General features: G+C 37.1%; 1 protein-coding gene across 4 annotated transcripts in view; it reads right to left on the reverse strand.

Moving 5' to 3' along the window:
• Window positions 1–14,623: 14,623 nt before the first annotated feature.
• The window catches only part of C5h8orf34 (similar to human chromosome 8 open reading frame 34), a 529,514-nt gene continuing 519,474 nt past the window's right edge, over window positions 14,624–24,663 (reverse strand). For 3 of the 4 annotated variants that reach the window (XM_087550403.1, XM_087550402.1, XM_087550401.1), the window contains 2 exons: window positions 17,807–17,863; window positions 15,355–15,676 (listed from right to left, as the gene is read on the reverse strand). In XM_087550403.1, the coding sequence (XP_087406529.1) occupies window positions 15,633–15,676; window positions 17,807–17,863 (101 nt within the window). In that variant the 3' untranslated portion in view covers window positions 15,355–15,632. 4 annotated transcript variants of the gene reach the window in all.

A 24,663-nucleotide genomic window follows, 5' to 3' on the forward strand; every position in this document is an offset into this window, starting at 1 on the left:
CAGTATTTCTGCTTTGTTGAAATTAGTTTGATTTTTCAATTGTTAAAGGATAGGATGATATAACTTGTGAATTATCCCTACTGAGAGCTAGTGCTTTTTTGGTTTTTGGTTTTGTTTTATTTTGTTTTTAATACTAGAAAATGAATCCAGAACCCTGTGTATACTGGGAAAGTGCTTTACCACCAAGCTGTTTCCTTAACCCTTATCATCATAACCTTTGTTCTGAGGCATAGATAAGAAATAATTCAATCCCTTAAAGTCTCAGTTGTAAAATTTAGTGAAGAAGACAAGAGCAGTGGTCGGTCTCGTGTTCATTTTTTCATACTGCCTTTTAAAGCTAAGCTTTTCATGAGATTGAAACTTGGACTGGTGAGAACAGGAAATATTCCAGCCACAAGGGAACTCGAAGTAATATCCCCCTAATCACTAGGCCATTCTGCTCTGGTCTTAGTGGTTTTCTTTTGTGCATATGTAGACCAATTCTCAGGTGATGACTGGAGACAAAACTCTGGGCCTCCCTGGAGTTCCTTTCCTTTGTGCTTGCCTCTATTTTTTTCACTGGAAACTCCTGACTCTCTGGACTTCCAGCTCCACATCATTAGTCTGGAGAGGTGAGCAAGCTGCTAGAGTTTGCTGCTGTCTGAAACTGGAACATAAACCAGGGCAGTCACCAGCTTAACTTGTTGTCTGAATTTCACTGACTGGTCCTTCTATGCCCAGTTTCAAAGAGTTGGCAGATACATTGCTCATTTTTCTTCAAGCAGGAAAAGTAAATCTGCTTGCATCTGAACCACATTCACCAGGAGTAGATGCCCCATTCCCCATTTTACACAGGTAGAGTTCTGTCTCGACCACTTTTCCCGTAATAAGATAGAGAAACAGAAAAAGTAACCTGTGATTGGGATTGGGCCACTTTTAAATGAGACATCTTTTTACAAGTACTTGACTACTGTGTGACTTTTGTCTTGGACTTGTGAACATATTTCTCCCACAGTTCAGGAGGTCATGTAGAGCCATTTAAATTAAGCTCGCCCATTGTTCACAGACTTGAGCAGGGACTAATATTTTCTGCTTCTTGTTAAGCTTCATCTAAATGATTTTTCCCATTTAGGAGCTCAGATTTAAGAGAAGCCCACAGTCCACAGGGATGCTTACTTCAACCCACCCACACTCCCTCAGGACTCCCACTTATTTGTGAGAATCTTATATTTCACTCAGGATGTGGAGATACTCATTTATTTTGGCTTTAAGTGACTTTCCTTAATCCATCTAAATCTCAGAGTACTTTGGCAGAAGCTCTCCATGGACTGTGGTTTAGGGAGGTGCTTGTTGTCCATTTTTAGGGCGAATGAAAGTTTCCTTTCGTACATGCTTATGTGTTGCGCTCTTGAGTTGGTCTCAGCCAGGCTTGCAGATTTTACTGTTCAGTTACCGTCATTTCAAGTACTTCTAATTGATGTGTGTCTTATCCATCAAAGTCAGAAAACTCAACCACCTTCTGAAATACGAAAACCAAAGGAAAAGAGTCAGTTAATCATCTAGCTGTCAACTATGTTTAACAATCTCTCTTTCACTGGTCTATAACTATTGTTATGTCGTTTGGGCCTTTCTCATTACATGTTGCCTTCCTTCTATGTATTTAACACCTTCTCTATGAGTGTTATATCCACCTACAATATGAGATGAATATGAAACCTTCCTTAGTTATTACCTTTTGATTAAGGTACACCTCCCCAACACAGTTAAGTCTATTCTTTTCTAGAAGCACCTGACTCCTCCTAACTGGTTCTAACTCCCTTCCCCAGACTATAAACCTTATGGAGATAGCCTAGCATATATTAAACATATGTGATGGTTACAGGATACAGACTAGACTTGTATGACACTCCTTCCTTTAATATGTTTGCTTTCTCTTTTTCTTTCTCTTTTTTTTCTTTTTCTGAGTGTAGCTCATGCATGCTGGGAGACTTTTTGTATTGCTATTTAGTTCACCAAGAACAAGATTGACATTAGCCAGGTTTTACACACATTTATTCAGTTTAGTGAATTAATGAATAGAACTTTGACAAATGTAGATAAACCCTGTGTAGTACGCAGTGAAACATGCAAAACCAATAAGAGGGACAGCTGAAGGAACAGCTCCATTCACTGAATTCCTGGACAGAAGTGCAGATCTTTGACTCCCACAGAACCATGTGCTAAATGAAAGGGACTCTAGCTCCCACTGAATGATGAGAAACAGGGAAAATGCCTTCTCACTCACTGTTTTGCTCTTTAAAATCTACCTTTCTCTCCTTTACAGAAACATTGCTAGAGTGTAGGTTGACTTCTGACTATCATTTCATGTTCAGATATTTAAGGTGGTATTCATTTGTGCTGCAGGGAGATTATGCAACCTTCTCAGTAATGTTTTTCATCTAACTCTGGCTTAGTATTAGACATTTAAATAAATTTTACAAACACTCAACTCCAAGGTTCTCTATTTACTGTCCATAATGACTAGGGTTTTTTTTATTTGTGGTGATCTGTTCAGACATTTTGTAGGGGTGTGGGCATATGAGAGAAATCAAACCAGGGCCTCTCATGTGCTTGGCAGACACTCATCACTAAGCTACATACCCAGCTTCTGAAAGACATCCTCCTATGATTTCAGCACATCACTTCCTCTCTTCAATTTTAATTTTTAACAAATATTTTATATGTAAACTATTTTGTCTCCATAGATGTCTATGAACACATGCTTGTCTGGTGTCCATAGAAAGCAGAAAGCGGGTATCAGGCCCCCTGGAACAGAAGCTACAGACAATTATGAGTCACCAAACCCATGTCCTCTGAAAGATTAGCCTGTGCACTCAACCAATGAGCCACCTCTCCAGTCCCCTGTCCTCTCTTATTTTCATAATTGTCTTTGTCTTAGTTGGCTAAGGCAGTCATCTGTCCTAATCAGTTAACACCTTTCTGCATAGTGCCATGGGCTGAAACGTCCACACAGATCAACAGTGTTCTAGCAAGGCCTTGATTCTAGCAAGTCTCTCTTTTCATTTGCACACAGCCATCTTCTCATAGGAGGGAGGGATTTACTCTCACTTCCTCTTTGATAATCAAGAAGCGAATGTTACCACCCTTAAAATTTACTATTTCCATTGTCCCTATTTTCAAAATAAGAACATGATGGGATGGGTAAAGCTTCACCAATGAGTTTGGATGAAACTCAATCCAGTCCAGAACATTTTCTTCTTATTTTCACTTGCCTTTGACTTAATAGTATCCTTCTTTCTTGAACCTCAAATTATTCTTCTTACGTTAACATACCTTCAGTATGGTACTATTTCCTGTACCTAATTTATGCATCACTCTAAGTACTATCAATGGATGAATGGATAAATGTTATGTACTACACCCACACAAAGAATATTATTAATAAAGATGAACAGCATGTCAATTTTAGGAAAAATGGATATACATGGGGGTTGTTAGATTACGAGAATTAAGGCAGGCTCAAAAGTGAAACTACTGCCTGTTTTATCTCACATGTAGAATAGGACTTCTGTCACTCTGGAAATAAGGCAACAGTTAATCGCATTACTTCATGAACTAAAAAGCTTCTGTACAGCAAAGCTTATGGAATAAGAGTTGGGGAATAAAAAAGATGGTCTGTGAAGAAAAGAGGACATTTTGACAAATCGTGTAGGGGAACCTGGGTATCTATATGCAGGAGACCACACACTTATCTTTCACTCCACATAAAATTTAGCTCTTAATGGGTTAAGGACCTCCATGTAAGACCTGAAACTCTGACACTACTAAAGGAAAAAGCAGGAAGTACACATTATTATTTTTGTTTAGCTGTCAATTATTAGGGGTATTATTTAATAGTTATATGTCACTTCCTGGTGTTTATATTATTTATTCAGTCCTTGCATTGTTTACCATTTAAATAATTTATATCCTTTAACTAAATTGTATGATCTTTCATAAGAGAATCTGGCACATTTCCTTAAGAAACTACCACAGATATGATGAATCTCTGTCTATTTTTTCTTTACAGTCATCATTCATCATATACAGTACTTGCTTTTATAATAACCAACCATGTCTTATGATGGGCAATACAAACCCTAGTGCAGAGGTGAAAGCTTCGACAAGCAATGTAACTTCCCCAATGAGTAAGCAAGGACAGCAGTGAGTCTCAGCTCTGAACTGACTCCTCCCGATCTCCTGCTACCCATGTTATTCAGTTTAGTTACACGTGAATAACATAGAACATGTTTTCTTACTGTTTCTCAAAAATATACCCACAAAGGTAAGTCCTTTCTCCTACACCAGATGGACTACTCTCCAATCAGTGCTGAGGGAGCACATATGCAAGCAGAGAATTGTGACCTTTGGCCTTTGCATGCCTTGAGTCAACACTTACCGTAATGTTAGTGAGTAGAGATTTCATACAGAGTTATGTACACTCCATAAGCTCACATTCTTTGTGACTGGCCCTGAGTCCCAGTCTCTGAATTTGATCTTTGTGGAAGAAGCTGTCAAATCCACAGCATGAGCTATAATTCTGGTGCAGAGAATCACTCTATATAAATAAATGTGCTGTCCAGGGTAATAAATGTGCTGCCAGGATAGCAAAGGTCTTGACTTTAGAGAGAGCTAACTCTTGAACCTAGGCCAATTCTAAGTATCAGTATGAAGTTTGACAACTTATTTTTTTCTGTTCAGTTATACTTGTAAAATGAAATATAAGCTCTATATCAACAGTTGCAAGATCAGTATGCATAACATTCAGTCAGATAAGGAATATTTCTTCAGATGGAGATAAGCACTGTGAGTGAATAAAAGGTTGTAAAATTCTTTATTCTACTATAAGTAATCTCAAATAGTGAGGAGAAACACTGGTAGCTTAAGCTTAACAGAACTGGGGAATGCAGAAAGTCCGGAGTGAGGTAAGTCCTGACTGAATATGTATGGTTGACATGAACCAGCCATGTCAAGGACCGCAGCCTCAGAACAGTGGGAAAATAGCAAAGCCTTCCCTTCTAGTCCATGTGCACATGTTTTAGTGAATACAGAAAATGTCCACCATAGCTTCCTCCCTGTATATTTATGGCCAGAGGACAGTTCCACCAGAGTCTGTGCCTACTGAGATTAGCTATATCTGTTTTCTTGATACAGCTGAATACCATAAACCCTGCCTCCTTGTCTATCTGCATGGCATAAGCCCTAACCCTGTTCAGCTATATGCAATAAACAGTCGCTCTGTTCAGCTATATTTAACATTCTGAGCTCCCAGGGCTGCTGGTGTTTCTCCACCAGAGCCCAGTTCATATGATCCTAGCTATTTCTGTGTGTCCATGTTTCTGTGTGTGTTTGTCTTTTCTTCATTCCCTAGGTACCCCAGTTAGTTCTATTCCTAGAGCCATGCTGGATTTCACAATTAAATATACAACCAGAGGTTAATAAAGTTATCTTATACTAATAATAAGTAAACTCAGACATAATCCTAACCTTGTGATGTCAGGGGCAACTGTAGTCTGAAGTTATCTCGAAATTAAGTTACAAATCCTTCTGACCTTGAAACTCAGGAACATATTCTTCTCCCTCTACCCTGAATTAGAAACTATTAACTAGGTTTAAAATCACTCTTCTAAGGAGAGAAGGAACCTAATATCTTGATTTTAATTTTCAAGAAGTAGCAAGTATTAAACCAGAAATGATAATATTTGTATGTGATTCCATAAATAATTAAAGTGAAAGTTGTCTAGAGTTATGATACCTCCCTCCAATTTGTAGTTCTTGTCCCAATTTGTCCCTTAAGTTGAGCAAGGGATATCTTTCTCTGAGTATTATACACACAAGATCAGATACAAGGCAAGGGAAGGGCTGGGGCCAGCTCACCAGGCTTATCAAGACCTATATTTATGCACATCACTTCCCTACTATGTGGTAAGTAATGCGATGCAGGCAGTAGCATGGGTTATAGAGAGACCATTTATACCCAAACCTAGATATACAACACAAGGCAGAGAGTTTTATTCCAAAATACTAACTTGTCACTTGTCAGCACATCACAAAATCTGACTTTGATTTAGGGTGGTCTATACAGAATAATACAAATACAGAATTTCCCACTATAGACTATACTTTAATTATGATATGTACTAGAGGGGAGGGGTTAGTAGATTACAGCACACTCTGTAATGACATCTCTTTTGGCTTTGGGAAAGTACATTTACTTACTGGTCTGGAGGAGATGTTAATACAAAAAAGTCAATGTCACTGACAGACAAATGACATGATAAACATAAACTTCGCAAAAGGTCACCTTGGAGAGGCCCACGTGTCACAGCTAACCTCTTTGGTCTGGCTCTCGGGCTGGCAATCTCACAAACTTGGACTGTCGTGTAGATTTCCAGAGTGTCTTGAATTTGACTCAGTCAGAAATACCACAGGTCAGGTTCTCTTTCTTCTGTGGTATTGATTTCCTTCCGAGTCTATGAAAACGATACAGTGAAAGGACGAAGCAAACAAAACAAAGACCATGAAAAGGAAAACAAGAACGGAATTTCACTAATGACCTCAGAGCTCCTCTAAGATCTGGTTTAATTCACATGGCACTTGCTGGGGTGGCATCCAGACCAACTCCAGCTTCCCAGGTTTCTTCTCAAGGTTTCACATTCCACTTAGCAAGACTTCAACACACACGCAGATGCAAACAGGTTTCTTATTTTGTCTGAATGTCAGCTCATATGACTAAGGCTGGCAAGAGACTGTAACTTGCATTTGGCACTGGTTGACTAGGCAGATGCAGACCTTGTACGTGTAAAGAAAGAAGGCAATGCTGATGTGTTCCCCATGTATCTATAATGTGAATGGGCATGGCATAGCATTTGCTTCTGGAAGATTGAAATGCAATATGAAAAAGAAATAATCAAGGGGCAGTTCTCTTCAGTGAAGATGCTGGTGCAGGAAATCCTGCCCAGCTCTTCCCAGTCAAAGATCCTTCATAGTATGGAAACAAAACCTTATGCACATTCTATGACACTACTCCAGAAAATAATATGAGGTGCAGCTGAACAAAGGCAGCCAAGAGTGTCAGGGAATTAAGTGCTCAGATGGGAGTTGATCCAAAATCCACACATCTTTCTTTGACTTATCAAAGTTCAAAGCTGCCTGGCAGTTGCTGCCCTTGGGAACACCTTCACTTTTATCACAGTGAGAAGTTTGGCCTGACAGCCTCTGGGAGATGCCAGCCTTACCTTTTATGTAATCTGATTTGGAACCATGTGCACCATTGGCCTGCCTTCAGTTGGACAGAGAATCAAAGTCCATTGAAACCTGAATCAAAGGAAAGGAAGAAGATGATGGAATTGTCTCCTAAACCCTAGAACAATTACAAATACTTATTCTGAGTTCTTTCCTGCTCTGACTCTGCATAGCAAAAATGGGAAAGAAAAATATGTGAAAATCTCAGAGCAGGAGTAGAAAATGAAAGCCAACCTTGCTCCGCTGGACAGCTGAACACATTCACTAATAAACACTAGGGAAGAGGCTTAGTATCCAGCAGTTACATCCTCGGCTTCACACCAGGCAACTGGGAGTAAGTGTGAGCTCTATTGCTCCTTGACTTGGGCAATATCGTAGGGGATTAAGGCTAAACCACATCCTTTCTCAGATGAAGTCAATGAAAGCAGAATGACTTTCCGTGAGTATACAAATAAGTCCATGCACATTTAGCATTGAGTGACAGTAGGCATGTTTATTTACCTTTATTATAATTGAACGTATTCATAAATCTCCACTAAGATATCTTATAAAACAAGATGTTCCCTGTTTTTTAACAGGGTTTCCAATCAGAGAGGTGTCTCTTCATTTATGGATATCACAACAAATGTCTTAACATCATGTAGTATTCTTTCCTCCACCCCTCATTAGCACCACGCATGCTCTGCCTACTAACAACAGTATCTATTCATCTGTACCACTTCCAGTTCTGACCCTTCACTTTAATACCTAGAGCCCAGAGTCCAATGGAGCCCCACACCAGAATTTTAAAGAAGAGAGGACAAGGTATTTTCTCTTCATGATTGCTCCAGCCCAAAGGATTTAGGCTTAAGAAAATCCTCTCCTAGGCTACTGCTTATGTACATTTTCTGATGTTTTGAGACCCCACTCTGCAGAAGAACTGACTCTATAAATACAAACTCACATCAGATGCCATCATTGATGAGAGTCTTCTCAGAGTCAAAGGCAGAGACTGTCACTTTGGAGATAGGGTCATGAAAAACAGATGTAGCCAGCAGGACTAGCAGTACAGAGTGCTCTCTGAGATTACTGATACAGACTTTTAGGAGACCATGCCTTTGCCATGACTAACCTTCATTAAGGTCTTCTGAAGTCAGCTCCATCTGGGAACAGAGGCCAAAGTCTTAGCCTCCCTGGTTTCCTGTTTCACAAGTTTGCTTACAACCTAAACCATCGTACAGATCACTTCACTTGATTTTCTCTTCTATATAAGAGGGATGAACAGGACAATTTCATGTCAATCTGATACAAGTCAAAATCATCTGAGAGATGGGACCCTCAATTAAGAAAATGCCTTCATAAGTTTGGGCTGTAAGCCTTAGGGCATTTTCTTAATTAGGATGGGGAGGCCTATTGTGGGTGGTGCCATCCCTGGGCTGGAGGTCCTGTGTTCTGTAAGAAAGCAGACTGAGCAAGTTATGGAGAGCAAGTCCATAGACAGTATCCTTCTGTGGCCTCTACACCAGGTTCTACCTTGAAGTTGCTGCCCTTTTTGAGTTCCTGTCATGACTGACTTCAATAATAATATGGAAGTCAAACAAAGCCTTTCCTCCTTACCTTGCTTTTGATCAGGATGCTTCATCACAGCAACCAAAACCCTAACTAAGACAGAGAGAGATAGTCAACAGACTACTTCTTAGGGCCACCATAAATATTAGAAGATAAAATGGACACAGAATTTGTGAGAAGAAGCTAAAAATGGGAGACACTCAAACATAACTTATTGAAAAAACAGTCATTTTCCAAAAAGTTATTTAAAATTTTATAACTATAATTTCATTTTACAAAGAAAGTTGTGTGCTCAGCTATGGATTACAAAGAAAATGAAATTTTCAGATCTCTTTGATATGCCACATCACATCATATTTTCTGTGTTTCTGGGCCTAAGTGTGTGAAAGAGTCACCCAAAGAGACTCGCAAGTATTCATGTCTGGTTTCACCTCTAGATGTTCTGATTCATAATCCTGGGATTAGATCCCAGCTGTGGATCTTTCTTAGAATGCACCATAATTATGAGATGGTAAGCTAACTTGCAGAAGCACTTGAGTTACAAGACAAAATATATGCTTAATGAGTTGGGACTGTATGCTACAATTTTATGGTTTTCCATTATTAATTGTGTAGGATTGACTGAGAAGCCCCAGACGATTAGGTAGTTTTTGAAGAGAAATATAATACTGAGGTCAACATGTAAGATTTATACAGGTATGTTATAGGTTCCATGCAATTACTGTACTTTCAGAAAGGGCTGAATATTGAAGTTTCTTGAGCTGACATTTGTCATTTAACAGTTGTCTTACTTGGGATTTATTTTGTTGTGAAAAGACGCCATGACCGTGGCAAGTCTTACAAAGGACAGAATTTAACTGGGGCTGGCTTACAGTTCAGAGGTTTAGTCCATTACCATAATAGTGGGAAGTATGGCGGCACACAGGCAGATAGGGTTCTGGAGAAGTAGTGGAGAGTTCTACATCCTGATTGGCAGGCAGCAAGAAGAGAGAGTAGCTCTGGGTCTAGCTTGGGCTTCTGAAACCCCAAAGCCCTCTCGCAGTAGTACACTCCTCCAACAGTGCCACATACTCCAACGAAACCACACTGCACAATAGTACCACTTTCTATAAGCTGACTGGGACCATTTTCATTCGAACCATCACAGTGGTCCTTTCTTAGGATGGATAAGAGTGCTACTATTCTCAGAACGATAGTCATTATGCTTTAATTAGAACTTACTGTACCAATTATATAATAAACATTTGTATCTTCCAGACTGCGTATACTGAAACACTAACTCCCAGTGGAATCTAGAGGCAAGCCTTTGGTCATTAGGGAAGACAGGAAGCAAACCTCAACAGAATCTAACCACCAAGTGCCTGACGCCTGGTCATGAAGCGTCAAAGAAATGTCAAATACCCATCTTTTATCAACCCCTTAATGCATGATATTCTATTCCAAATGACCATATCTCTCACAGTGTCAGAATATCAAATGATGCCGTATCTAAGCTCATTTAAATGTTGATCTTGTATTGTAGCTGAAGAAGTCTCCCAGAAAAGCTACTGATGAGTGCTAAACTCAGATGCCCTGGGTGTTAACTGCTATCCACACTGATGGCAAAAGCTGACGTACTGAACTCTTCAAACCTTTATAGAACATAATGATGAGGATATAAGATGGAAATGGATTCAGATCTTAGTGGAATGTCTTGTTAGACTTCCTAGATATAACAATGAAGTTATTGTGCTGAGAGCCACAGTATGTTAGCTATACTTACTCAGTCTTTGAGGAATGTAGCAAGTGTTCAAATCCCAATGTGAACAACAAAGTCCTAGGATGGGTACTACGGCGCACTATTTTTTATCTTTCCCCTTCAAGAGATCTGTTTGGCATGATAACCTTTGTCCTAATAAGATACAAGCTTAAGTCTCAATGTTACTGGCAAATTACCTATGCAGAATTCATTTTTTCCATGACTTTTATAACTTAGTTCTTGAGAGTTTCCCGAGGGTGTATGGTAGCACAATAAAACAGCTCTAGAACATTAGATGCCAAGAACACACTAATGAAGGTTCATTTCTTGCTCACATTGCTTGTCTAATTCATATCAGGAGAGCAATACTCCACATAGTTATGAACCTAATCATCTTTATATGCTACCATTTCACCTTGTAACACATATTAGAAAGAAGTGTCTATGCCCTAAGTCTCTTGCAAATGCCTTGGCTTGGAAGTGATATGTCATATTACCCAGGTGATTCATTGACCAGGACTAGTTATGTAATCTACCTACCTGCAAGGACCTTCTAGAAGTCTAGGAGGCAAAAAGTAATGTTGAGTAAAAAACAGTATGCATCACAAAATACAAATAGCAAGTATATAAACATTACTAAAACCTTGTTTTTCATATTATTCAAGATATATACATATTTGTTTCTCTCATGAAAATATAAACTTTCTTAGTTCATCTGAGGCCCCTGATACATGATCCTGACTATGTTAGAAGGAAAGTTTCTTGTGCAGCTTTTTGTTTAAAATTTCAAGGTCTGGGGGGCTGGAGAGATGGCTCAATGGTTAAGAGCACAGACCGCTCTTCCAGAGGTCCTAAGTTCAATTCTCAGCAACCATACGGTGGCTCACAACCATCTGTAATGGGATCTGATGCCCTCTTCTGGTGTGTCTGAAGACAGCTACAGTGTACTCACATATATAAAATAAAATCTTTTTAAAATTTTTTTACATTATTAAAAATAATTTCAAGTTCTAATGTGAAGTTTCTACAACCACCATAGTCCTCTTTTCACTGAGAATCCACATAGTAATGCAAGTCTTGGGGCAGTCACTCATCAAATTCCCACTGTTTATAAAGGCCTATATACAAACTTATGTGCTAGATCTATAAGCTTCTCCTTTGGTTGTACACTCTTTTTAAACATACATTTGCAAGTCCTATGCTGGCCATTTCATCTTAGAGGCTGGCACTCCTCTTTGCATGTACTAAGCAATATTTGAAAGAAATGAATGCTGTGTGGTTTCTGTCTTCTTGAAACAATGGCTCAATTCTTCCCATAGGCTCTTCATGTACAGCATAAATGATCTAAGCCCAGCTCCAACCATTTCTCAGATGCTCACATCTGAACATCCAGATGTGGGGGTCTAAAAACTTCAAAGACAAGAGGCACCAGAACCATCACACAAAGTTTGCAGAATAACAAAGCACAAGTTGGAAACCAAAAAGTACTGGCATGTGAAAGTTGGGATCTACAGGAGAGCAAGAATTCCATGTCCAGATGAAGACAGATCTCAGTCCCACACCTAGTGACAGTGGCTCTGTATATGTTCAATGTATGTTAATGTATGTTTCATTAGTTTGAAAACAGAGATGTATAAAATCATCAAACATTAAAATTATATCAAGTGACTGTGAATAAATGGACAAAATACTTATATGCAAAACTGAAGACCCTAAAAGCTCCATGAAGGTAGATATGGTACTGTGCACCCCAAGGTTCCTACAGGGTTATAGTGGGTGGAGACACCTAGGAGGTCCTCAAAGCATACTATTGAGACAGCCTGACAAATGAACTGGTGAATGAGTCCTGTCTCAAACAATCTGGAAAGTGATGACTGAAACTCAATGCTGCACTCTGATCTTCACATACATACTATTGTTTATGTGTTTAATCTCTCTCACACACACACACACACACACACACAGATACACACACACACACACACACACACACAGAGGGGGTGGTAAACAAAGACTACATTGAGTAAGCCAGCTGGACTAATTCCTAAACCCCTTCATTACTACAAAATAAAGAAATAGACACTGTCAAGTTAGAACATCAGAACACACTGACTGAAAAGACCTGAGGTTTGCAATGCCTTATTTAGGACGTAAATGAGGAAGAAGCTAAGTTTCTTCCATGCAGGTTTCTATTCAATACAGCTGTTTTTATTTCACGCACAGGAAATTTCTACAGCATCATTAAACTTGCCTACTAGAGGTTCCACAAATGTGGCCACACTTGTCTCTTCCTTCAAATCCAGCTGTGCTTACTGGAACCAGAGACCTAGAGGTTCAAGGATTTTGACCTTCTGCTTCCTAGACACAGAGTGTGGACCACCCACTCTGTGAAGTGTCTATAAAATGTTGACTCTTGAAATCACTTTTACAATCTCTTAAATCCCAGTGTTTCCCTAGGATGTCTGTCCTCCTTCCACTGCACAGACTCATCAGGTGACATCATCTATAGCCTCAACTTCTATTATGCTCTATTTCATCATCCTCACAACGATGACACTTAAAATCTTGGCTATATCCTGAGCTGAACTGAGCATGTGAACATCTGCACATCGTTTGAAGATATTTCACCACCAGGTGTCCTGGCTAGAATCTCAACACTATCTGTGACCTTTCTTTCCCATCTTTCATCAATTAGTTGTCTAGATTCCTCCCTTTCTGTGCAGTTTGCTCTCCAGCTCTGATTCTATAAGTGTCCTAGCCATTCCTCTGGCATCCAGTTTTTTCCCTTTATGACCAATTTCCTCATGGTTCCCAGAAATTATCTTCCTAAGCAGAAAATTATACTATTTGCTAGCTCGAAGCTCTTTGCTGTTTTCCTTCCCTTCTGGATGGGGTGTAACTTGCAACTGACCAGATGACTTGGTTGTTACTGACTTCTGCACCACTTGGCAAAAATCTGTACAGCCGTGTTCCAGCCACACTGTCTACTCACCTCAGTCATAGGTTAGACATGTATCTTTGGAAAATTCTTGAGCAAAGCCAGGTGAGTTTTACCTGGAACAACCACCCTTTTCCACTCATAGGTTTTGTAAATTTCCACTTCCCTGACTGTACTCAAACCCTCAGCCCTCACCAATTCCACTCACCCCTTTTGCCTTGGAAACACTCACCCATTCTGTACAAAGTGGAGTTGGGTTTGGTTCACACTAGACTCCTTTTGTTTGCAGCAGGATGTTCTTGATTGGCATCTGTCCTTACCTTCGCTTAGTGTATGACTTGGTCTGTCTTCCATGCTGCAGGCAGTAACATCAATTCTTATTTCCTGGTGCATGTGGATTTTGATATTCATGTGGGACAGGAGACTGGTAGTCTTCAGAAAAAGTCCGTTGGAAAATGGAAGGCCAAGTTTCAATATGCCATTACTGGAGGAGAGTGTGGCTCTCAGATAAACACATTATTTGTGACATATTTTAAACCAAAAATTTCTAACAGGAAAAATATTTCAAATCACCAGTTGAATCTTTTTGAAACTTCATTTCATGATGCAAAGTGTTAAATAAAAAATATTCTCATCCTACGAATTTAATCTTCCTCCTTCTGGCTTTCTGCTGAAAAACTGTGTTACGAGCTGTTAGAATTTGGATGAAAAATGTTCCCTCTCAAAGACTTGTAGGGTTCCCAATAACATTTTCGGAAGTAATGTTTTAGATAGATAAGTAACTGGATCTTAAGTTATCAGACCTATATCAATGGGGTAATCTGTTGATGAATAGACACTTAAATGGGTTATCAGGATGTAATGGAAACTAGAAGACTAGACCTGGCTGGGGGAAGTAGGTCACTGAAATGTATATGTTGTTCCTGACTTTCAATTTCTATGCTTCTGGGCCTTCATGAAGTGAGTGATCTCACATCACATAGTCCTTCTGCCATGTCAATCTGCTTCACCATGGGCCATTGGCAAAGGAGCTAGGAGACCATGCTCTGAGACCTCCCAAAACATGGACCAAAATAGAACTTTCTCCTTGAGGTTGATGGTACTCAGTTATGTTGTCACATCCACGAACAGCAACTAATACATAAACCTTTAATTTATTTCCATTCTATAAAAATACTTATTACTAAAATTAGTTTCATCATACAAAAACAATAATGTAAGAAAATTTATTACATCATTTATAATTTTAGTATTTATATTTATAAACATGACTTAATTCAGAAGTCAGAAATTGCTTGTTTATTCCTTAGCTATGTTTTAGTCTTTAACAATTGTTTCTTTCACAGCTATACAGAGTTGTATAACTTAGCATTAATTCATTAAAGCCCACCAAAAAGTCTTGCGTTTAAGGCAAATAAGATAAAAATAGCAAATGTAGATAATAGATTAACTGAGATCCATTCACTTAGAATCAATGCATAGCACATTCCAAAAGAGGCATACATCAGATTTAAACTGGAAGTCTTAATGTGTCTCACTAATTGGATAAATGAACCAGTGATTTTCCTTGCAAGTGCTCTGAGGGCATGCATTTCATTATTCATTATTTTGCTTTACTGAAGTAACATATTGATATATTTTAATAGGAATGGATAATATAATGATATTGGGGCAGTTGTGGGGGGTAAATTTCTTCCCAATGCAAAGAGTTTACATCTCAGAGGCTAACACCAAGCAGTTAACTGCTGCAAAGGACTAATGCTATATCATGGCACATGTGGGCAAGTGTAATGTTTATTAACCCGAAATATGAGATACTATTATAAAAATAGAGGTAGAAAACCTTAGCTAAATTAAAATCCAGAAATTTTTAAGCACTCGAGTCAGCCAACATTTAATATATCAAACATTAATTTTAATAACTACATATAAAGTAACATAAACCCAAGACACTGACCACATCAAAGGATATAAGATTCCATAGCCAATTGACTGAATTAGTGTCCTTGGACTATACATAGATGCACACCCTCCTTACAAGAGTGCTTGTTTATTATTAACATTAGGAAAATAACATTTCTTAGAGATTACATTTAGTACATCAAAGTAGGACTATATGTAAGGATTCAGTCAGCTACAGTCTCCTTAAGGACCACTTGTAAATTCCTTTGCCTGTTTAACAGACAGACCTGTAGAAGAGAAAAAACAGAAAAAGAAAAAGAAAATACATTCAACAATGCATGCATGGAGCTGCACAGCCATAGGGGAGAATGGAACTTTAGTGCTCTCTTCTACTCTGAATGCATTTTTGCCGTGGCCTTGAGCTTGCTGTACCTACGTCAGTCTCATTAGCCCCATGTTTTAATAGTATTTAAATTCTGGTATCTGCATAAAATCCTAATCAGAATGTCATTTTATATTTTCTGCTTCGTGTCACAATTATAGCTAATTTTTCTGGTTTGTCAATTAAGCAATACTTTGGAAGAAGTTTATCAATCTTTACAGTGCTCACAGGGTTTGGTGGAATACTTTGCATACAGCAAAATTCTCAATAAATTTTTATTTAATGAGAGAGGAGAAACAAAGGGAGGAAGGATGACAGAGTAGGAAGAGGGGACTCCACCTGTCTTTGCTTATTTCTTCTTTACCTAGAATTCATTATTTACTCCAAGCAACCCCAGCTAACTCCCATCTTTGACTAGTACCTATCACCCATGACTATCACTCACTCTAGACCCTCGATTAGAATTGTCTGGTGTGCGAACGTACCTATTCTGTCAAGATGATTGTCCATTATACACCGTGTCCATGTTTTTCTTTTCTTCCATATGTTTGTTGGTTGTAAACTACACTGTATGTCATGCCACCCACAATTGTGATGAGCTACTTTTCTAGTATATTTCCAAATCTATTTATTAAATATGAATCACCAGAATGACAGTGTTTCTAGGTACTCTTAGATTGAAGAACAGTATACCTATAAACCTTGTAAAAAACATTTGAAAGACAAAAGTGCATGATGGCTACTAGTAGAGTCAGTCTATGGTACAAATGGACAGAACCATAAAGAAGACATCTGTAAGGACTTGGAGACTTGAGCAAGAAAAGACAGGATTTTTTTTCTCACCATATTTTGAAACAAAAGGTCATAAAGACTTTAATAATTTATATAACATCTGTTAATTATGGAATTATTGTGAAGAAACAAAAGGAATTATCATATTACTAAAATACAACATTAATGACATTTTTGTTTGTAACCATCCAGGTTATTTTCAATAAATATAAATTTCTTGCATATATGCCTGTACTGTATATATGAAAAAATTAGTTTATATTTAATATTCTGTTCTGTGACTTGATTTTTTAATAAAAATATTAGGATAAAACTTCCGCATCAGGATCAGAATGTATGTTTGTATATGAGTATATGTGCATGTGTATGTGTATGAATATGTATATTTATATATCTCATATATCCTAAAAAATCATAGTTCTTTAGTATGAAATGAATATAATTTCAAAATTAACTCCTGTTGGTGGAAACTAGATTATTTCTATTTTTATATGCTTTCCACATTTACTATAAAATTTTCCTAGGTTTTATAATACAACATTTTCTTATTTTATCTAAAACATACAAAGGGGAATATACTATTATTAATGCAACATACAATGTATTGAAGAACTTTTCTTGAAATGATTTTCTAATATGGAATTCGCAGGTTAATACATGCATAGGGTGAAAAGCAAATGAGCAACTATGGGAGACTCAGCTGTGGGAGAGCTCCCTTTCTTAGGTCCACAGTAGCATTGGCCAGCCACATGTAAGGTGTAGACTATTCCAAAGTTCTTTTTAGTTTTGTTATTTTGTGACTTACTGGATACCAAGGGAAACAAAATTCACTGGTTCTCTCTAAACTATCCAAAAAGAAGATATATCTGATTGTTTTTTATCTTTTTTTAAAAATTGGGATATATAGATATTTTCATAGATATGGTGTTTGTTGTTCTGAAAGTTCGGGGAATAATCAGTGGCATTGTAGAGTCTAGCACAACTGGGAAATATGTTTTTAGCCTCTATTTATCTACTCTCTAGATCTAGAGTCTAGAAGTTATTTATTGTCCTAGAACAGCAAACTGAGGAAGCAGGAGGGAAGGGGAGAGAAGGAAAGGAAGATAATGTAGGGGACTAAACACAAACTTTTTTCTCATGAGGTTCTAAACAATATGTATTTTAAACAATATGAGCTGTGAGCAGTTACAGAGAATAAACCCGATTACCTGCTGTTGATATTAAATGCCATGAGCAAACATACCTGAGTAGACCAGGGTAGGGCAGGAAGAGCATGGCACACAGAGAAGATCAGCAGAACCTGGGCAATTGGAAGAGAAAGGTAATACACTGGGTTTAGACCAAAATTAAAATTCTCTGCCGCTTTAACCCCATTCCTCGAGAAAACTAATCAGTTAAGATCAAACTCAAACCTTCAGTGTGAGCAGAGTGTCAGCCGCATGTTAACTGTTCAACAGTGTGCAGGTTGTCATTCTGCAATCCAGTCAATTTCAATTTCAAAATCTTGTTGGTTTTTAAATAAAGTATAGAGAAAATGTCTCCCTAGGTCATATTCTGGGAATACATGTGAACACTAGAAATGTTCTCATCTAGATAATAGTCACAATTCTGAGGCTCAGTGTTAGACAGAGGGCGAATGAATAATTATATGTACCATATAATGATGCTATAAAAGTATACAAAGTTTCATCATCCTGAAGCTGGAGATTTACATGTGATAGTGTCTATGAACTAATAAACCATATTTATAGCAAAGGATGCACAATACTGCATCATCAGTGGAATTCTTCTGGATGCAGTAAGGAGAGTAGACTGTGAGCTGATCTCTAAAGGAAGGAAAATAGTCCCTACTGGGATGATAGGATATCTTATTTCTAAAAAGTGGAAAAAAAGAATAAGCAGAAATCAGACAATAGAAGCAAATTAAAGGACAAAGGTACATGTCTTAAAGAGAAACAAAATGGAAGAAAGTTATAAAATTCCTACATAGCTCTAGGAACACCTGTCCTGGGTGTTACTATGGATGATCTATAATTTTCTACAACACTCAAGAATTTTCCAAAGCATTATACTATATCTGCTTTTTAAAGGGTCAAAAGGCACAATGGTGTAAATAAGACATAGAAGTGCCTCAATAAAAGAAATTAACTTGACACTCATCAAAACTATTCAAAAAAAATTTATGGCACCCATTACAAAGAACTCTATTAAGGGATATGGTGATAGGTCAATGAGTAAAATGCTTGCTATGCAATCATGAACACCAGAGTTTAGATTCTTAGTCCCCATATAAAAGTCAGATGGACAAAATGGCGGACCTTTATAATCCTAGCCCAGTGTATGGGAGATAATGGTAGGGGATTCCTAGGTAGGCTTGCTTTTTAAATTAGCTGAATCTGTGAGTGAACTCTGGACTTGAGTGAGAGGCCCTGCCTCAATGACTAAGGTGAGACTGATGAAAAAGATGCTAATCTTGGGTTTCCACATAGAAACTTATATGTGCACATGTATCCATACATATATGTGCACCTACACACATATGGAAAATACATGCTCACTAGACATATTTATATGTGACATAAAAAGAATTTTATTAAGTATGTGTCGGCAGGTGCTTCTTCAACTAGAGTGCAGAGACACTGCTCTGTTTTGTCATGTTGCATCATGCATCAGTGAGCTTGTGTTTTCAATAGAGTCCAAGTCTTGTCATATGTTGTGATCATAAGTAAGTTAACATTTCCCATCATTTACAAAGGATGGCAATGAGCAAAAACATTTCTTGAACATCATTAAGGAATGTACATCTAGCATTTTTATAGTTTTCAAATTCAATTGATTTGGAAGTATAAAAGACATTTGAACTGAAAATGGCAGTTGTATCAGAAGTGGAGAGTGAACAATAATGGAAAATGTGGTATATTTTAGAAGTCTTCACATTGTTGAGTTCAGACAAATTCATATTGTATTCATGTTTGAGTACACATTAGAACCTGATGGATATTAAAGGCCCCAAGAAGAAATTATTCAATTTCTCATTAAATTTATTAACTAGACATGTTAAGAGTCATGGCACAGGTATCTATTAAGTAAATATGTAAATATTTAATGAATACCTTCAATAAAGTGTTTCCTAAAAGGCTAACTTTTTAAATAGATAAAAGCAATGATTGAGGCATAAAGTCATCTATAAATGGTAGAAACTTAAAAAGGATCATTTTAATTGCTAATAATGGATAATTTTCTCTGTCCTAGTATAAAAGAGAATGTCACAGTTAATTTATGTCTCAGAATCCAAAGAAAGGCCGTGATTTTGTTTTGAACAATGTTTAATTATACTAAAGATGATATACAGTTCTAAGATATTTAGTCAACATTTCAAAACTAGTCATTTTGAAGGAATTTGGCAGCACGTCTTGAACAGTTGTTCTACTTTTAATAGCTCTCTATGTGACTGAAGACATGCCTGATGTAATTACTAAGCAATATTTATTTTATTCTGTCAAATATCTAATTTTTATGTTTATTATATATGCCTCCCTTAATTTTATGGATGACTTTGCTCATAGATAATAATTTGGAACACAATGTAAATATAATGAAATCAAGTTGAAGTTTCTATTAAAACCAGATTTCTTGCCCAAATACATTAGCATCTCTGTTTCTTTCTCTATTGGTTTCCCATATTTTCTTTTGTTTCCCCTTTGCTACACAGTGCAAAATGGAATGACTTCTTTCTTATGCTATGCATATGCCTATTTTTTTACACCTATAGTGTTTTAGCTTCTGTTATGATTTGGATGTGAAATGTCCTTTATAGGCTCATATGGTTGAATATTTTATTCCCTAGCTGGTAGCATTGTTTTCAGTGTTTGTAGAATCTTGGGGAGGCAAAGTACAATGAGAGGAAGTATATCATTGGATATGTTTTTTGAAGCTTTACTGTCTCACTGGCCTTCCTGTGAGTTCTCTGCTTCCTCACCTGTGGTAATGGGAGGAGTCCCAGCCCTATGTTCCTATCACAGTGAATTCCATTATACCCTCAGTTATGTAATGAACAGTACCCTCTCAAACCAGGAGCTAGAATAAACTATTTTTTAAGTTGGTTCTTGTCAGGTATTTTGTCACAGCAATGAGAAAAGAAGCAAATACAAATATGGCAGCTACAGAGGTAGAGAAATATCCAAGTAGAATACATGGCTTTATATTAGGTTAGGATGTAAGTTGGTAATTGTGTATTCTTGTGAAGGGAATTCTATTCTTAAAATCTCAATTTTTAAAACCAAAGTCATAATATACATCATCTCTATGGTAGATCCAGGGTTCACATTTGAGTAAGATTATTGATTAGTCTTCTCCTGTAGCACTGTCCACAGAATCTTCTAGGACTAGGAAAACTATCCATTAGGGATGAAGCTTGATTTCTTCATGTCCTGTGACTTGTATATAAAGTATCTTTAGCAATAGAGTCTTACCATCAAGCTCTATGGCAGGTTCTTATCCTGTGGGCCACAACCCCTTTGACAAGCGGCTATCTCCTAAAATATTTCCTTTATGGTTCATAACAGCAGTAAAATTACAGATATAAAATAGCAGTGAAACTAATTTTATGGTTGGGGGTCACCACAACATGAAGAACTGAATCAAAGGGTTGCAGCATTTGAAAAGTTGAGAACTACTGTTCTAGAGAGTAACCCAGAACAGTAATAATAGCTGGGAATGTTGAGGGGGTTCTATGGGATGTCACTAAATAACAACTAAAAAGGAGGTAACCCATATCTGGAACTGAGTATTTTATTAGATATTCTATGGCATCTGTAATGGTTATTGTCTCCTGTTAGAGAGCAATTCCATTTAAACTCCTTTTATATATGTATATATTTTAGGAAGCCTCTAGAATAGCAGATTTTTACAACACATTTTCAAGGGCAATTATTATTTTTCCTCCCCATACTCCCTCTTCTGTGCTGCTCTCCCATCTCCCATTGCACTGAGACTCTTTGGCCCCAATATCACCCCTCCCCCACCATTTTCCCTTTCATACTATATGAATTACATCTCCCATCCTTTGAAATATAGATGCATGGCCTGAATTCTATGGGTACTTTACAATTTAAACACTTACCTAAAGATTCAAAGTCAGCAACAATATATGAAAAAGAACACACACATTAGTTTTGTGGGTCTGGATTATCTCACTGAGAATGATTATTTCCAATTCTATCTAGAATTTTCATAGTTTATTTCTCTTTATTGTGGAATAATATTATGTCGTATGAATGCATCACATTTTTCATTACCCTTTTATCAGTTGATGGATGCCTAAGCAGTTCAATTTCCTATCTATTGTGAATAGAACAGCAATAAACTTGATGGGCAAGTATCTCTGATGGGAATATCTCTTGGAGTGGTACAGCTGGATCATATAGTAGGCCACTCTTTCTATCTAGATTTTAAAATAATATCCACACTAATTTCAAAACTTATACAGGAATACAAAATTTCTCAAAAGTAAGAGACAGCGAAAACATTATACCAACATCAACCAAAATATAGTTGATATACAATGTCTCAGATGATGTGAAAATTAATGCAAAATTATTGCTAAGGATAATTAGTTGTATTTACTTAAAGCTTCCAACTTGCCAGGGAAGAGTAATTCTAAATATTTGTAACCTGAATAACATTGAAATTTAGAAATCAAATAAAAAAAACTCACAGAGATAAAAAGAGAACACATCCATACATACCCTAAGAGTTTTTAACACATGTCCTATGGTGATGAATATAATACCATCTACTCAAATAATCAGCAAAAACATAGATATATGCGCATCAAAAGCACACCCAGAGAGAAACTATACCCAGCGACAGAATAGGTTTTCCTCATTGTTGTTCAGGAATATATTGCTTTACTACAGTTGTCACAAACTAGTCGCATCCTGGATTACCCATGCAGTATCAACACATTTTGAGTGATTTAAAGCAGCCACATAAAATGGATGCAATATAAAAACAGAGTTAGACATGTAGGGAACAATTCACTTTAAACCAACAGATCTGAAATGAAGAAAGGCCAGCTTCTCATTCCAGAATCATCTATCTTCTCCGAGCTGTATGTTTTGTCATTGATACCCAGCTTTTTAACAGAAAGCATCTATTGACATGTAAGTTTGCAGACCATGAAGCTCAGTCATGAATGGAGGAAAGCAAGGCATTCACTCTGCTAGGCCCTCGGTGCTTATGTTGAAGAACATTAGTGATGTTTGTTTAGAGAACATATCTCAGTTCAATGTTATTTTTTTAATCTATGTGAAAATAATGAAGGGGCTATTTAATTTCAATATATTGAGTGCTGAAAGCATTACTATATTTCAAAATGTTTCTCATTTTGTCTATCTGATTTGATTCACAAAACCATAGTTTATAATTTATAAGTATTCAATTGTTAGCCACAGTACTGGGAAAAGATAAGAGCAAGTGCTATCTAAGTGTGGCAGTCCTCAAGGACATTTTGTGTTTTTTGCAGAAACAAGATATACATATATGAAACAATTATAAAAATTGGCAAGGAAAGAATCCTATTCTTGTGAAATTTAAATAACTGATGTTAATGACTATAGCTGAGGAAAATTGACATGTGGTGCTGAGTGTTTCTTAGACTTCAGCTGTATAGGCAACTAGCATAGATCCACGGCAGATGCTTCAAAGGTGTGAATGCTTTTCAATGGCTTTTGAGACAGGGCACACCCAAATCAGGAGGCTCACAACTGTCTGTAGCTACAGTTCCAGTGGGTCTTTTACCCTCTTCTGGCCTCTGCAGGTACCTGCACTCATGTGTTATACATATAGGGACACACACATATGCACATAATTTTTTTAAAAAAATAAGAAAACATTCTAATAATTTAGCCATGTTCAAAATCAAAATACCAAAAGTATTTTAAGCCAAAACAAAGTCAAGCATATTACAGATCTGTTTTATTCTGAATTCTGAATGCAAATGCAGAAAAAGACAAAATAATGTTACCTCAGTAATAAAAATGAGGCTATAAATACCTATTAGCCATATAGATAAATGTAACTCTGTCAAGCAAATATAAGACGACCATTCTCTTACACTAAGTGTTTCTTTGACTTCTCTGTATATTACAATAGGAACATGCTTGTATTCTGCCTCGGGTTCTATTTCCCTAGTTACAGTACAAATTTTGTTTTCCCTCCTGATCTGAATTGGGAAGGTTTCAATATTGTGTTGCGTAGTTTGTTAAAGGGATTATTTTTAGGTTAAAAAATTTTACTTATATTTAAAATAAATTGAGCTTCTTAAGATAATTGATTTCATTGGTTTTTTTAAATTTCAATCTGGTAATGCATTACTAGTTTGATATTATGATTTATATGTAATAAGAATTGTATTGTCATCAATTTGTGTAGGATTTTAAATCTAATTGATAATACTATTACTTATTCATAGAATATTCATTTTCCCCTGAAATATCACTATTAAGTATTAAAATCATACTTAGTTTAGTTTTATAAAATGAATAAGAGGGTGTTACCTTTCTAATTTTCTGGGAGTTTTATATAATATTCAGTGTTAAAATAACAAAAGATCAGAAAATTTTCCATGTAAGTTTTGTAGTTATGGATATAAATTTTTAAATAGTTAAATTCTACTCAGGTTTATTTTTTTTTACCTCTTCTGTTAGCTTTGGTAAGTTATATTTTAAGAATTTCTACATTTCACCATTCTAGTCTCCATATGCACCCAGAGCTAAGGCTGTCCCACAGCCCTCCAGATCCAAAACCTACCTGGAGAGAGCTGGTCTCCCAGGAGTGGTCAAACTCGTAAACCCACAGGAAAGACCCCACTTTTGCTCACTAACTGTCCAAAGAGGGACCTACCAGGAGCACACAGGGCACAGGATCATTGGAGTACTCTGGGACAAGACACTTTCAGTCTCCATATGCTCCAAGAGCTAAGGCTGTCCCACAGCCCTCCAGACCCAAAATCTGCCCAAAGAGAGATGGTCTCCCAGGAGTGATCTCACTCTTATGATCATAGATTCACAAGCCCACTAGAAACACAAGCTCCAGTCA

This window comes from Rattus norvegicus, chromosome 5 (assembly GCF_021556685.1).
Source record: "Rattus norvegicus strain SHRSP/BbbUtx chromosome 5, alternate assembly SHRSP_T2T, whole genome shotgun sequence".
Classification (NCBI taxonomy): Eukaryota; Metazoa; Chordata; class Mammalia; order Rodentia; family Muridae; genus Rattus; species Rattus norvegicus.